General features: G+C 36.7%; 1 protein-coding gene across 1 annotated transcript in view; it reads left to right on the forward strand.

Annotated features, from left to right (window-relative positions):
* Positions 1-5,821, forward strand: part of SLC44A5 (solute carrier family 44 member 5) — a 371,649-nt gene extending 365,828 nt beyond the window's left edge. The window contains exon 22 of the mRNA XM_029226993.1: positions 5,680-5,821. Within this exon, the coding sequence (XP_029082826.1) occupies positions 5,680-5,786 (107 nt within the window). The 3' untranslated portion in view covers positions 5,787-5,821. The remainder of the gene's footprint in view (positions 1-5,679) is intronic.
* The last annotated feature ends 11,019 nt before the right edge of the window (positions 5,822-16,840 follow it).

Raw genomic sequence — 16,840 nt, forward strand, 5'->3', positions numbered from 1 at the left:
GAACCCGTGTCCCCTGCATCGGCAGGCAGACTCTCAACCACTGCACCACCAGGGAAGCCCCAATACCTCATCTTAAAAGCCCTGGAGAACCTAGTGCCCATCAGGAGCTTGATCTGTCCTTACCTTCAACCTAGATAAAGTAGGGTCAACAGGTGAAAGAACAGAACTTGTTAGCCCTACAACTAATACCCTCTGAGAGATTACTTCTCTGGCACGTTACTCTTAAGAGAAGCAGAGAAAACATTCTATGACAGGGCATTACTGAGTGATCTACTTGTATAAAATGAACAGTTTATTTTTTAGTGTAACAGCACCAACTGCATGCTGGGGTCAGGAGAGGAGATATATATATATATATATCCCTAAAGATACTAACTTTAGGGAGATATATTGAAGGAAAAAACCTGCTAGAAAATGATTTGATTTTTTTTTTCTGAACATTTAACAAATCAATTTTCAATAACTGGACAAATTAATCAGGAGAACTTTGTGTACAAGTTAGCTCTTCCTCTGGCTATAAATGGAACTGGAATGTTTAATCTTTTCCTAGTGCTTCAGTGGTTTGTCAGGAAAAGCCATCTACAAAATACCACATGAACAAACTTCAGCTCAGATATGAGGTGGAAGAAGGAGCATGGGAATAAGGTAGCTTAAGACACAGAAGAGACAGAGATTTGAATGTTCAGAGGTCTCTCCTTTCATCTCAAATGCTAATCATGGGAATGAAACTGGGAGAGCCCACTGGGATCTGCCTGATTCTTGTAACTGAAAAGTTTTCTCAAAATGTATCCCGGGAAATGTTTAGAACCTATCAGTTTCCAATCTTTGTCAAATCTTGTAGATTTTAATTTTGACAGTAGATTTTAAATTTGAGCACTAAGAAATGTTTTCCACTCATCTATATTACTAATTGCCAACTTCTTGAAAAGCAGGTATAATTTCAGCCTTATTTAACACATTGTGTGTTGAATGTGAATAGTTTCTTTTTGGATGTTCTTGTCTTTGATAATAAAGAACAAGAGAAGCCAAATTGTATTTTTCTTCCCTCTGCAGCTGTTACTATGGGCAACATCTAACTTTGGAAAATTTTTCTTCTTAAATGATACTCTAAGGCAAATTATGATTGTGTGGAACTGTACCTTTTTTAAAAATATATACCTCTTTATACCTATTATCTTGACTGCCAGAAAACTGGTGATTTTAAAAATGCAAACTATTTGCAGACAAACACTTCATTTATAGAGACATAGCATCCTTTCCACATTACAAGGCGATGAGAATTCTGGTCCCAGGATGGGAAAAAAACAATAGTTGTAGATGATTACTTTCATTATTATGTGATTGATACCACAGTTCCTACCAATCCCTCAAAAGTAATAATGATATAAACATACAACATATGATATGTGATATAAGATATAGAAATATGATTAAGGAAAAAAGAACGAAAATGTTCAGCATCTATCATGTTCCCTTCTTAGCTTTTCATTTTGTATGTGGGGAAAGTCACTGTGAAGTCTAATGTAAAAATCTAATAAACCAATAATCCAACCATTCCTAAGAGAGTATGATGAAAAATAACTTAGATTTATTCCATAAATCTGTGATTATGCTATATGGTTTTATATAATATTTCTTATCCTTTATTTCATAATAAATAAAGGCTAAAATAGCATAATATTTTTAATATACTAGTCAAAACAGTTTCAAGTTGCATTTATATATTTATTGAGATAGATATTATCAGCTGTGAATTATATGGATCTGCAGGAAATTTAATTCCATGCAAACTTCTCCTTGCTTCTCAGCATCATTCTCATGTTTGTCTCCAACCACCCAACAGATGTGTGCTCAGTGAATATCCATCATTTTATTATTAGCCTAAGCAAAGCAGGAATATAAACTCATGTATTACAGAAGTCAGCAAACACTGTATTAGCTTTTGAATATAATCTGAGGTAAACTACAAGGATTTAGGACAGGACACCGCTTAGTTAAGTAGAATGAGAACTGAAGTAGGTGTCAAGAGACTGGGTCCTCACCTCATCCTGTTGCCCCAGAGCTTTCAATTTCAGGAGAATCATTTTACATCCCTGGGTCTCAGTTTCTTCATCTGTAACATGAGGGTGTGAATTACCATTAAAACAGACTTTGAACTCTGAAATTCAATTATTCTCTACATTTATCACACCATACTTTTTATTCAGCTTCATCTCAGAGGATGTGGCAATTTACCTCTCTGAAATGAACAGTCGTTAGAATTTAAAGATAACACATTTGAAAGGACATAAAAGATCTTATTAACCTTTAAACTATCAAAATAAACCTCTTTGGAGTGGGTGGGATTTAGGAAGTTTCAGTGCTTCCTGGCAGAGGTTGAAGCTTCTTACTTTGACCAGCATCAGCTACTTAACTGCACTAATTTGTCTTATATTTGACTTTCTAACACTGCTTTCTCTGATTTTTCCCTGTTCGACTCTCCAATTTATAAAAATGCATATAATTGTTCTGCTGCTGTTGCTGCTTTTGCCTGCTTTGGCTGCTGCATATACAGGTGAAGATCTGGAAAGAAATGATGGATCTACAGAAAAACCCTACTTCATAACCCCTACCCTGCACGGAATTCTGAACAAGAAGCAACTAGTTCCCCAGAAGCAGAAAGAGTAGAAAAGCTCCAAACAGTGCCATTCATTTTTAAGTAGAAGTTTTGTAAATTAGGTCATTTGTATTTGAAAATGATGCTTTTAAGTAATGTGAAATTTCAGTGCTTATTCCTAAAAAGCGAGAACTTGGTACCATCTGAGGTATCAGGCAATTGATGACAGTAGCCTCTGTGAACTAGGATACTTTATAGTGGTCCCAGCTGAAGAGCGAGGTGTAAATGTCACACATTTTTTTAAAGTCTATAGCTGAAAGTGTTTCCAAAACTTTTATAACTTGGCATGCTGTTTCCCATTGCAGCATTTTGATAGCCTTTCTTTTTATAAATGTATATTTGTAAAGGGTATTCAGGAAATTTTTGAAAGCACTATAAATGTGTAATCAATTAGCCATAAAAAGATTGATTTATAGTTAACCAGCATATGGTACTAAATTTGTAAATATGGTGCTATGGTTATATTTATACTGTTCAAGCTAGTGGACAACATTCTAAACTGTGATTGAACTTGTATTAATGGTTCCCTAGGAAGTATATTTCAGTAAGTGGTTCGAGACCATAACAAACATATAGACGTTAATGTTATACAGGTTCCATAGGCTGCATTACTAGGTAAAAATTACTGTGGAACCTTCATAGACCATTTTGTTTTAGTGAAATTATATTTATAGTGAAGTTGAACCTGAGTTCTGGAATGTCATTTCCAATAATATGAACCTCTGGCCACCATGAAAATATTCTGAGCAGAGCTGAGATGGCCACATAACTCATGCTATTTGTCTGTAACCCAAATAGAGATAAATCCCTATTTTCCTATGCCCATCATATAGAAAATGGGTATGGATCTGTTTCAGAAGAGTGATTATATCTGTTATGAGTTTCTAGATTAAAGAGATGATGTGGCTGTTTTCTATAAAAAGTTTAATTTTAGCTTAACTTTCAGTGAAGAAAGAGAAAAGATAAGAAAGACACTTCAGATTTTACCCTAAGGAAATATTAGCCCTCCATAGGTACCTCATCTTGTACCTTTACAAGAGGCATACTGTAGGTTAGGAAATCTCTTCCTGAAGGGGTTAGGAGGAGAGTTACTTTCATACTCCACCCTTGCTGGCCAGAGCAACAAACCAGGCTCTGGCGTAGCAAAGCATGAATCAGACACTCACGTACTTTGCCTATCCATCTCCTGTGTGCAAGTGCGTATGACGTGGCAAACAGTGTAAAAATGTACCCCAAAAGGAGCATTGAATCAATAGTATCCTTTTGGCTTTTACACTAAGTTTGTGTATAAGGATTATTTATGTCTTGACAGAAAGGAACATGTTGATCTAACATTTTGATCTGCTATATGATCCATGTATCCAAGAAGAGAGTCAGAAATGTATTACTGTTATAAATTAATATAAATAGTAATTTATTTAATGACCCTGAAATGTGGGAACCTAGATTTAGACTGACTTCATAGCAGCTTAATAGCAAGAAGCTAATGAATAGGGGAGATTTTCAAAATATTGGTCCTTCTATGGCCACCAGCTTGCTCTTGGCTTACTTTCTTGAGATGACTGTAATCAAAAGTGTCATTTGGCTTCATACCTTGGCAAATACCTTCTTCACTCTCATGCTCCTTGAAGTATAATTCAGAGAACAGTGATAACCTATCTTTCTAGATAGTTATTATTTTATTATTCAGTAATACAGGGTTCACAACAAAAATCTAGTAAAATGGTTACCTCTAACTTAAGTATTGAAAAATTATAAGGAATAAGTCCCCTTTTAGGAGTAGTTGAAAAATTCATAATGACGAAACAATTTTAAATTTTTTGTGTACGTATCAGAATCACTCTGAGAAATTGTTATAAATATTGATACCTGTGCTCCCCACCCCAAGAGATTCTGATATAAGTATTTGGGTGTGGGGCAGCTTGTGAATTATTATAAAGTTCTCTAGTGATTCTGATACACATAAAAGTTGGAAAATCAATCACTTGCATAAAATATAAATCAACATGTGTGAAATCATTTGCCTATTTTTTCCTTATAAGCCTGGCTGTTCTAGGAGTTAGAAAATTGAGAAAGACAAAGGAGATTAATTTAGAGAATTCTAACAATCGCAACTTCTGTATTTTAGATTCTTGGTACTAGATGGGGGCCCATGTTTTAAATGCTTAACATTTAAATCTGCTGATTAGACCAGAAAATTCTCCACAGTAAAAGTATTCACTGAACTACATGGAGATAGATACATTCTAAACTTGGCTATATTTTAAGAATATAACCCTTGGTTGCAAAATCATAGGAAAAGCAATGTCGTTTGGTTCAATATTCTTAATAAAAATTCTTTAAAAATCTCTAAGTATAGAAGTTTTAACTATATTATGTGCTTAATTCTAGTTAGAAAAATATTTTTCATTAATTACTTCTTTGTATAATTGAAATATAGAGAAAAATGAGTGGAGAAAAATTTAAAAGCCACTTTCTTATAAAGAAATTAAGGTAATAACTGAAAAAAACAGAGCAATACTTCTCAAAATTCTGGGTTCAAAGATTTGAAATATATTGAAAATTTACAAATCTTTAAAAAAAAAAACTGTACCACCTAAATTGTTGCTCGAAAAACAAAGGCAATCTTGAACTAATATGGTAACTTAGAAGGCAAGTTGAATACATCATACTTTTTAGGAATTTGAAGGTGAATTTAGAAATTCCTCATACATCTTGTTTTTTGTGTAGTTACATTTGCTCCCTAAAAGAAGATAAAACTTATTTCCTTAATCATGCAGCTGAGAGGCACGTGCTATTGGCAGAATCAGACCTGGTACACAGAATGAGATAATATCTTATTGATATAATAACAAGGGCTGATTGTTTTCTCATAGTTATGTTTACAATAATGTTGATGCCAAACTATGCTGTTTTTTAGAATAACATTTTGAACTGCTGTAAAGCAAGTATGCAGCAGATGGCGATGTTACTTCTCTTACAGTTTTGCTTTGATATTTACCCTGTGCCATTCTTCCTCCTAGTGGAAGATTTAGAAAGAAACGATGGTTCTGCTGAAAGACCCTATTACATGAGTCAATCTCTGCTGAAGATTTTGAACGAGCAAAACGCACAAACTAAGAAGCAGTAGAAGTGCAAACTCTGGTCATCCTGCAGTGGTGTTACCTTTCCCTCATCTGCTGTGTATGTGCTACACTTGTTTCATAAGTGCTTTGTGTATGGAACACTGTATTCACGACCTTGTTGGCTTTTATTTGCATGTTTTATACCAAAGCTTATACTGTAATACGTGAAGCCATCAGAAGTTGCAAGGGAATTGTTAATAACACGGAACATTTTTTATACTAAGATCTTTTGTTTTGTAATTCATTTTTAAATAGAATGGCTAGGATGTTTTGAAAATGCTAGTGAATATGTTAATATTGTTTTAAATATTAGATTGAAAAATGATACATTATTTAAATTGGTAGCTCCTAATATATTTTTTAAATTACAACTAAAAGACTTCTGCAGGGAAAATTGGTAAACAAAGTAAAACAGAAGATTTTAAAGTTTTCCCCACTCCTGTTTGACAATAAATCGGTAAAAGGAGCGCCACACTCCAGATTTTGCTCTAAGTATAGACTGTTTCCTATTAAACAAATTGTCAATCATCCAGCCTTTACGACTTAGTCCTCTCTGACAAAGTGCCTTACTGGCTGTTTAATATTACCCAGCTTTTGTGGGCAAGTTTACACACATTGTTAAAAAAAAAAAGAATCCTGCAATGTTTAGTGATTAAAACAAGTCTTCTTGCATTTGTTTTTTCTTAGCTCACTGGTTGAAAACATTTGTCATTTCAGTATGTTTGATATCCTCACTATATAGACTACATTTTGCAGCATAAACAATTTCCCTTGCGCCTAGTGGACATTCATGAATGTGTACTACACGCAAGAAAAAAACCTGAAAGGACACTTGTTAGGTTTGTTTTTTTACTAAAAGTGAGTTTAAAATGTAATCTTTTCTATGATGATAGATATTTGAAAATACAATAGGTATAAGACTACATTTCTCAGTGTTTTACACAGATTGGAAAGGGAAACTTGAAGAAATTACAAAGGGAAACTTTACCCCTAGAAAGGGTGCTCACAGATGAAATGTACTGAATAGCTCCATTTTAAATGATTGTTTATTATCGTCAATGAGTGTTCTATGTATGTTATTAACATTTTCTAACTTTTGATATGAAATAATCAGTTTATTCATGTTACTTCTTATTGTGCTAATATGAACAAGAACATAATTTCTAATTCAATTTTAAATAATTTTATTAGTACTAACTTTAAAGAAAATGATTTCAGTTTGTTACTCAGTGTTACAGAAAGAGTCCATAAAACATTCACCCTAAGGGAATGTCAATCACACAATGATAATTTGTGAAAGCTTTGAGAATCTATAGTAAGTTCCTAGCAGTTTATCTATTATATTTAAATGTGACTTTGGATATTCTTTTATGCCAAAAACGAACTCATATGAGCACAAGACAGTCTGAGCTCTATAGTCAGTATGCTTCTGCTGTGCAGAAATATTAGGAACATATTGTCTAAATATCTTTGATAACTAAACTGTTTAATATTTAATGAAATTTGTTGTTACTCATTGTTTTAAATCTATTTGTTTTTTCTTCTAATAAAGATTTAGATAAGAAAAAGCTCTTTGCTTTATTTCTTTAAGCTAGAAAAACCCATCTATCATCATGACAAAATCTCCTCTGTATCAAATATCTAGGTTTTTTTTTAAATCTAGATTTATCTTTAAACTTGTTTTCCACTTTTTTTCTAGCTGTGCACTGATTGCCAAACCAAATAACTGAAGCTGATAATTTATACAAAGTAAATAAGTCAAAGCTAAATGGATAAGAAATGGAGTTTTTTAAAAACCCAAACAACAGCCTAAATTAGTTAGTTGGTCTTTGTTTTAATTTGCCAAAAGTTTGCTCAGTCCCACATTTGGTTTGGCCAACATTCATAAGAAGCAAATCTCATCATTTTAAAGGCAGGGATAAGTTTACAGAATATAAAAAATGTGAACGCAAATTAATAATAGTTTCTAAGGCAAGATTAAATGTCCCTATCGCTGGTTTAGCTCAGGCTAAAAATTTTCTTAGGTTCAGATATCCTTAACAAATCTATGAGTCTATTTTAAAATTGAATTAATTATATGTTAAATCTTCAAACTTAATTTTTCTTTAAAATTTAATAGGTGTCTTTAAATGAAAACATAAATGTTGCAGTTTTCAAGGTTGTTTTAAAATGTCCTATATTGGGACTTCCCTGGTGGCGCAGTGGTTAAGAATCCGCCTGCCAGTGCAGGAGACACAGTTTCCAGCCCCACTCTGGGAAGATCCCACAGGCCCCAGAGCAACTAAGCCCGTGTGCCACAACTACTGAGCCTATGCTCTAGAACCCGCAACAAGCCACAACTACGGAAGCCCACGCGCCTAGAGCCCGTGCTCCGCAACAAGAGAAGCCACTGCAATGAGAAGCCCGCGCACCACAATGAAGAGTAGCCCCCCCTCGCCACAACTAGAGAAAGCCTGCGTGCAGCAATGAAGGCCCAATGCAGCCAAAAATTACTTAATTTTTAAAAAAATAAATAAAATGAAATAAAATGTCCTATATCTAATAAGATGTTTGTTAATATAGCTACTGGTTCTTTTCTTATTTAAAATAAAAATATCATTTGGTTTCCAGAAGAAATCCAAACCTGCTTTATATTTTAATAAGTCCCACTTTTAGATGATAAAGCACTGATCATATTTGTAAATAAATTGTTTGAAATTGGACTATGACTGATTTGATTTTTCTATGTGCCTAGAAAGTTTTAAAAAGAGTTTGTGAAATCACACTATTAAAGGTTCTGTGGGATCATCAGGCGTAATGCAGTTATTATTTAAAATAATATTGGAAAGCAGGCTGTATGCAACAATTCCTTATTTTTCTTTTACTATATAGTTGACCAGCACTCATTCCAATGTATGTTCTTTCACTTTTACAAGTGGTGCCTCAGGAAATTGCTCTTAAACTCTAACCAGGCATAGCAATTATCTTTAGTATTATCTGGCTCTGGATGCTTTATAAATCAGTCTTTGTTGGCATAAGATATGGGGACAAAATTGAACAAAAATCATTATTGCAGACCATGGATATGAAATGGTGTTGACATTTTTTCCAGTTTCTTGCAAATATTATCCGTAGATGTTTGCAAATGTTTGTATTTTAAAAACATAGCTATATGATTATAAGAACACAATTCAATAAATCATTGATGAAAAGAAATATCTTACCAATATAGCAAGAATAAATTACTTCTCCAAAATTACTCTCCATATACCATGTTTCTAGTCTTGGGGCTAAAATGGGTATTGACGATTTCTCTCAGGACCTAGCTTCATTGCTAGTGAATCAAAACCCAGAAAACAAAGCCAACCCCCATTAAAACAAATGTAAATTCATTTATTCATGAAAACTGAGTACCACTTTATGCAAGACTTGGACATCAGGATGATGTCACAGTCACGGACCCTCTTAAAATTTATCAGGCCAAACTGAACTGTTCTTTCCCCCATTTATGACTTTCCAATTGCTTAAAATGAAACAGCCAAAATAGTATAGAATCTGGCAACATCTTCTCTAATGGCTTCTGTGCTGGGACAAATGGGGACTGTTATGTGACGCATTTAAAAGCAATCAATTCAATTTTACTATTTGAAGTCACTAGCTATTTTTTTTTTAACACCTTGGCTCTTTTTTTTCCTGTCCTTTTTTCTACTGTATGATTTAGAACAATTTAAGCAAATGGATAAAACAATCTTGTGAACAAAGTAAAATGCCCTTCCACCGATGACTCAAAAACACGGGCGTCTTCATATTCTGGCCCTTTACATGGTACTAAGAGCATCGTGTGTTAACAAAGGTGGGAGAAGCTTATCAAATGAAAAGATGTTTTCATTTTGCATATAAATTAAAGTGAGCCTGGACTTGATCACTGTTAGAGTAATCTTGAAATTTCCACATTCTTCCAGCCAAATGAATGTGTGCTGCTGCATATGTGTAAGCAGTGCACAGAAGGAAAATGAAGGTAAGATGTTGGGAAAAGCACTGGTGTTCAAGGAGAGAACAGAAAAAGCTAAGGGTATATAAAAATATATCTCTAACAGGATCTAAGAGGGCAATGTTACAGAAAGCAGGGTGCCTTCTAAATGCAATTCATAAATCTATTGAAAAAGGAAACAACACATTTGAAGCCAGTAATTAAAAATATTTTTCAGTTTTCTGGTAAACAGCTTTGAAGCAGACTATGTTACAGTAAAACTAATCACATAGATGTATTTAGCCCAAACAAACAAAAAAGAATGATGTCTCAACATGACTTATGATGAAGGGATTAAAAAACATTTGCCTAGGGAAGATATCAAGATGGCAGAATAGAAGGATACAGAACTCACCTCCCCCACCATGAACACATCAAAAATACATCTACATGTGGAGCAATTCTCACTGAAAACTAATTGTAAACTGGCAGAAAGCATCCTGAAAAACTAAGGCTGTAAGAAAGATCTACCTGATATCAGGTAGGAAGTGGTGAGAAGAGATCAGATCAGGACCTGTGCCCCTGAGAGGGAACTCAGAAGATCAGGGAGATTACAGGGCAGAGGTCCTCTCTGGGGAGTAAGTGGTTAAAGCCACATATTGGGCACCCAAGCCCTGGGGTTTGACACTGGGAAGACAGGTCCCCTTGGCTGGTTGGAGGACAGTGAGTGGGACTAACAGGAAGGCTGTGGGAAGCCTGGACTCTACTCATGAAGAGTGCACACATGCTTGCTTACTCCCAAAACAGGGCAGAGAGGGCAGACTGAAACTGCAGGGGACACTGGCCAGTTTCCCCCGAGGCTGGTGTAAGCCCCAGTGTGAGCTGAGCACCAACTCTAGCCCCACTTGCTTCATGACACAGCTCCACCCTGGGGTGAGGGCTGTTGTGGCTGAGGTGAGATCTCAGCTGTGAGGCACAGAGGCGGCTCAGACCTGGAGCAGCATCTGAGTGGGGCAGTGGCAGCCATCACTGGTGCTTACACTGGCAGAGCATCAGAAGCAGTCCAGGTCTCCACCTAGGGCTGCCACAGCCCACACCCTGACCCATGCCAAGTGCCTGCACCAGCCCCACGGGATCTGCAGCACAGATCCACACTAGGGTGAGGGCTGTAGTGGCCAAGGGGAAAACTCAGCTGTGAGGGACAAAGGTAGGTCAGACCCAGAGAGGCATCCAAGTGGGGCAGGGGCAGCCCTTACTGGTGCTTACACTGGCAGAGCATCAGGAGCGGTCTAGGTTGCTGACTGTAGCTAAGGCCAACATAGCTTGTGCCCAGACCCACAGTGAGTGCCTGGGCCAGCCCCTCTTGTTCCAGCACTACTCCCCGCTGGGGCAAGGATGCGAGTGCTGGGACTGGGGAAAGCAGACACTTAAAAGGAATGGAGCCAGCTCAGACCTGAACCTCAGGGCTTCTGCTCCAGCAACTTGGGACCTACCCCCACCCTCAATAGGGTGGTGCTGATCACTGAGCAGAGGAGAAGCCCTGACTCACACCTGGATCTTGCCTGAGCCCCTCCATCTCCAGCCTTCCCTCCTACCAAGATGACAGATGCCAGCACACGCTGGGGGAAAACATGACTCATCCTCACATCAGATCCTGCTCTCCCACCAAAGCAACTGAGCACACACAGACAGTATAGGGAAGCTCCCACACAAGGACACCCCTTCAAGACTGCAATAGGTAACTGTTTCACCTAATTTCATAGAGACAGAGGAAGTTAAGCAAAATGAGGAGACAGAGGAATTTGTTTTAATCGAAAGAACAAGAAAAAAAAAACTGAAAAAATAATAAAACAGAAATTAAAAATTTACCAGATAAAGAGTTCAAAGCATTACTAATGAAAATGCTAACTGAATTAGGAAGAAGGATAGATGAACATAGTGAGAATTTTTAACAAGGAACTAGAAAATATAAAACAACCAGTCAGAACTGAAGAATACAATAACTGAAATGAAAAAGACACTAAAAGGAATTAACAGCAGATGAGGTGATACAAAAAAATGTACCAGAAGATAGAATTCTTCTATTCTGGAAGATAGAATCATGGAAATCACCCAATCAGAACAGCAAAGGGGAGAAAAAATGAGAATAGTTTAAGGGACTTCTAGGACAAAATCAAGTGTACCAACATAGGGGTCCTAGAAGTGGAAGAGAGAGAAAAAGGGGTCAAAAAATGTATTTGATTAAATTATGGCAGAAAACAACCAGAACCTGAAAAAGGAAACAGATATCCAGGTACAGGAAGCATAGAGGGTCTGAAACAAGATAAACCCAAACAGATGCACACCAAGATATACCATAATTAAAATGGCAAAAATTAAAGATAGAGAATTCTGGAGGCAGCAAGAGAAAACAAAGAGTCATATACAAGAGAACCCCTACAAGGCAATCAGCTGATTTTTCGGAATAAATTTTGCAGGCCAGAACAGTGGCATGATATATTCCAAGTGATGAAAAGGAAAAACTTGCAACCTAGGATACTCTACCTAGCAAGATTGTCATTGAAGGAGGTAGACAAAGAACTTCTCAGACAAGCAAAACTAAATGTGTTCATCAGTACTAAACCTACCCTAAAAGAAATGTTCAAGGGTCTTCTCTAAGTGGAAAAGAAAAGGCTACAAGAAGCAAAAATCTGTAAGAAAGGAAAAATCCCACAAGGAAAGGCAAATATATAAGAAAGGCTGATGAACCACTTAAATAAGCTAGTAAGAAGATTAAAAGACAAAAAATTTAAAAAGCAAATACAACTATAATAAACACGGAAGGGATAAACATGAAGATGTAAAATATATCAAAAATACAAAATGTGGGGGAGGGGAGTAAAAAATGTAGATATTTTAGAATGTGTCTGAACTTAAATGACTACTAGTTTAAAATGAGTAGATATAGTTATAAGTCAATATATATGAACCCTGTGGTAACCACAAATAAAAAACCTAAAATACATACACAAAAACTAGAAAGAAAGGAACACAAGGATACTGCTGAAGAAAATCATCAAACCACAAGGGAAGAAACTAAAAGAAAAAATGACCAGAGAAGAACTACAAAAACAACCAGAAAACTAGTAATAAAATGGCAGTAAGTACATAGCTATCAATAATTACTTTAAATGTCAATGGACTAAATGCTCCAATTAAAAGACATAGAGTAGCTGATTGGTTAAAAAACAGGAACCATCTATCACCTCACACTGGTCAGAATGGCCATCATCAAAAAGTCTACAAATAATAAATGCTGGAGAGGGTGTGGGGGGTGGGGGAAAGGAGCCCTCCTATACTGTTGGTGGGAATGTAAATTGGTACAGACATTATGGAGAACAGTATGGAGGTCCCTCAAAAATTAAAAATTGAGCTGCCATATGATCCAGGGATTCCACTCCTGGGCGTATATCTGGAGAAAACTATAATTCGAAAAGATATACCTGAACTCCAATGTTCACTGCAGTACTATTTATAATAGCCAAGACATGGAAGCAACCTAAATGTCCAATGACAGAGGAAAGGATAAAGAAGATGTGGTATATTTATATACAAAATAGAATATTAATCAGCCATAAAAAAGAATGAAATAATGTCATTTGCAGCCACATGGATGGGCCTAGAGATTATCATGTTAAGTGAATAAGTCAGACAGAGAAAGACAAATATAATATTGCTTATATGTGGAATCTAAAAATATGATACAAATGAGCTTATTTACAAAACAGAAATAGACTCACAGACATAGAAAACAAACTTATGGTTACCCAAGGGGAAGGGGGGAAGGATAAATTAGAGTCTGGGAGTAACATATACACACTACTATATATAAAACAGATAACCAACAAGGACCTAGCACAGGGAACTATACTCAATATTTTTAATAACCTATAAGGAAAAAGAATCTGAAACAGAATATAAATATATGTGTGTGTGTGTGTATATATATATATATATATATATATCTGTCACTCTGCTATATACCTGAAACTAACACAATGCTGTAAATCAACTCTACTTCAATAAAAAAGAAAAAAATAGATATCTAGAGGACATTCCATCCAAAAACAGCAAAATACACATTATTTTAAAGTGCACATGGAATGTTCTCCAGGTTAGATCACATGCTTGGTCACAAAACAAGTCTCAACAAATTTAAGAGAATAGAAATTATATCAAATTAATTTTTTCTAACCACAATGGTATGAAACTAGAAATCAACTATAGAAAGAAAAACGAGAAAAGAACAAACATATGGAGACGAAACAACATGCCACTAAAAAACCAACAGGTCAACAATATAATCAAAGAAATCAGAAAATAACTTGAGACAAATGAATATTAAAACACAACTATACAAAATCTATGGAATGCAGGAAAAGCGTAAGAGGGAAGTTCATAGTGATACAGTCCTTCCTCAAGAAACAAGAAAAATCTCAAACAACTTAACCTACCACCTAAAAGAATTAGAAAAAGAAGAATAAACAAAGCCCAAAGTCAGAAGAAGGAAGGAAATAATAAAGATCAGAGAGGAAATAAATAAAATGAATATTAAAAAACAGTAGAAAAGATCAATAAAACCAAGAGCTGTTTTTTTGAGAAGATAAAAAAAAAATTGAAAAACCTTTAGCCAGCCAAGAAGAAAAGAGAGAGGACCCAAATGAACAAAATAAGAATTGAAAGAGGAGAAATGACAACTGATATCACAGATAAAAAAAAAAATCATAAGAGAACACTATGAACAGGCCACCCCCTCCTGCCCTGTTCTCTTTCTGGTTGGGTCAGACCTGGCTGGCACCATGAGTACCTGGCAGAGGCTGAGGGAGAAAGAAAGGGGGGATAGGGAGGAGGAGGAGGATTCAAGAAGTAGGAGCTGAGCAGCCCTCCTGGGCCACAAACAGATACCCAGGAATGGACTTGCTGGATCTTTGAAAATTTCCAGAGATTTGGTATAGATAGGAAAGCTATCAGGAAGACTATAGCACTATTGTACTGTATTTGCTGTTTTTCCTGCAGCTCAGCTGAGGAAGAACTGAGCTGACCTCTATTTCTGGATTATTTACTTCCTACTGGCTAATGAAGATTTTTATTTGGAGAGCTCTGTTGTACAGAGCCTGAAGTCATCTATGACCCATAACAAGAGCATGCATTTTCAAGTGTTAGTTAGATTTGTATATCAATAAAATTTTCCTGAAAGAAAATGTCTGAGGATTGGAGACAAAATAAAAGAGTAGAAGGACTTAAGCTCACCTCCTCTCATGAAAACACCAAAATCACAACTAACTGCTGAACAGCCATCGACAAAAAAAGACTGGAATATACTAAAAAGATATTCTACATCCAAACACAAAGAGGAAGACACAATGAAACAGTAGGAGGGATACTTTTGCAATATAATCAAATCCTATACCTGCTGGGTGGGTGACCCATAAACTGGAAAATAATTCTATCACAGAGGTTCTCACACAGGAATGAAAGTTCTGAGCCCCGTGTCAGGCTCTCCAGCCTGGGGGTCTGGCATCAGGAGGAGGAGCCCACAGAGCATTTGACTATGAAGGCTAGCAGTGCTTGAGTGCAGGAGCTGCACAGGACTGGGGGAAACAGAGACTCCACTCTTGGAGGGTACACCCAAGGTTTCACAGGCACTGAAACCCAGGGCAAAGCAGTGACTCCATAGAAGCTTGGGTCAGATCTACCTGCAGGTCTTAGGGGTCTCCTGGGGAGGCAGGGGTCAGCTTTCGACCACTGCATGGGCAAGGACACTGATGGCAGAGGCCCTTAGGGAATATTCCACAGTGTGAGCTCTCCCAGAGGTTGCCATTTTGGCACCAAGGCCTGGCCCAAACCAACAGCCTGCAGGCGCCAGTGCTGGGATGCCTCAGGCCAAACAACCAACAGGGTGGGAACACAGCCCCACTCATCAACAGAAAGGCTGCCTAAAGTCATCCTGAGCCCACAGCCACCTCTAGGCATGCCCTTTGACATGGCCCTGCCCACCAGAGGGACAAGATTCAGCTCCACTCACCAGTGGGCAAGCACCAGTCACCCCCACCAGGAAACCTGCACAAGTGTCTGGACCGACTTCACCCACCAGGGGGCAGACACCAGAAGCAAGAAGAACTACAATCCTGCAGCCTGTGGAAATGAGCCCACAAACACAAAAAGTTAGACAAAATGAGACAGCAGAGAAATATGTTCCAGACGAAGGAACAAGATAAAACCCCAGAAGAACTAAGTGAAATGGAGATAGGCAATCTGCCTGAAAAAGAATTCAGAATAATAATAGTAAAGATGATGCAAGATCTCAGAAAAAGAATAGAGGCACAGACCAAGAAGATACAAGAAGTGTTTAATAAAGAGCAAGAAGGTTTAATGAACAGAGATGAACAATACAATAACTGAAATGAAAAATACACTAGAAGGAATGAATAGCAGAAAGATGAGGTAGAAGAACAAATAAGTGAGCTGGAAGACAGAATGATGGAAATCACTTCTGTGGAACAGAATAAAGTAAAAAGAATGAAAAAAAATGAGGACAGACTCAGAAACATCTGGGACAATATTAAATGCACCAATATTCACATTACAGGGGTCCCAGAAGAAGGAGAGAGAGAGAAAGGGCCTGAGAAAATATATGAAGAAATAATAAACGAAAAGTTCCCTAACATAGGAAAGGAAACACTCAGTAAAGTCCAGGAAGTGCAGAGAATCCCATACAGGATAAACCCAAGGAGGAACACTGCAAGACACACATTAATCAAAATTGACGAAAATTAAAGACAAAGAACAAATATTAAAAGCAACAAGAGAAAAGCAACAAATAACATACAAGGGAATCCCCAAAAGGCTATCAGCTGATTTTTCAGCAGAAACTCTGCAGGCCAGAAGGGAGTGGCACAATATATTTAAAATGATGAAAGGGAATAACCTACAACCAAGAATACTCTACGCAGCAAGGCTCTCATTCAGATTCGATGGAGAAATCAAAAGCCTTACAAACAAGCAAAAGCTAAGAGAATTTAGCACCACCACACCAGCTTTAAAACAAATGCTAAAGGAACTTCTCAAGGC

Source organism: Monodon monoceros, unplaced genomic scaffold (assembly GCF_005190385.1).
Source record: "Monodon monoceros isolate NGI ecotype Baffin Bay Population unplaced genomic scaffold, NGI_Narwhal_1 Super_Scaffold_18, whole genome shotgun sequence".
NCBI lineage: Eukaryota > Metazoa > Chordata > Mammalia > Artiodactyla > Monodontidae > Monodon > Monodon monoceros.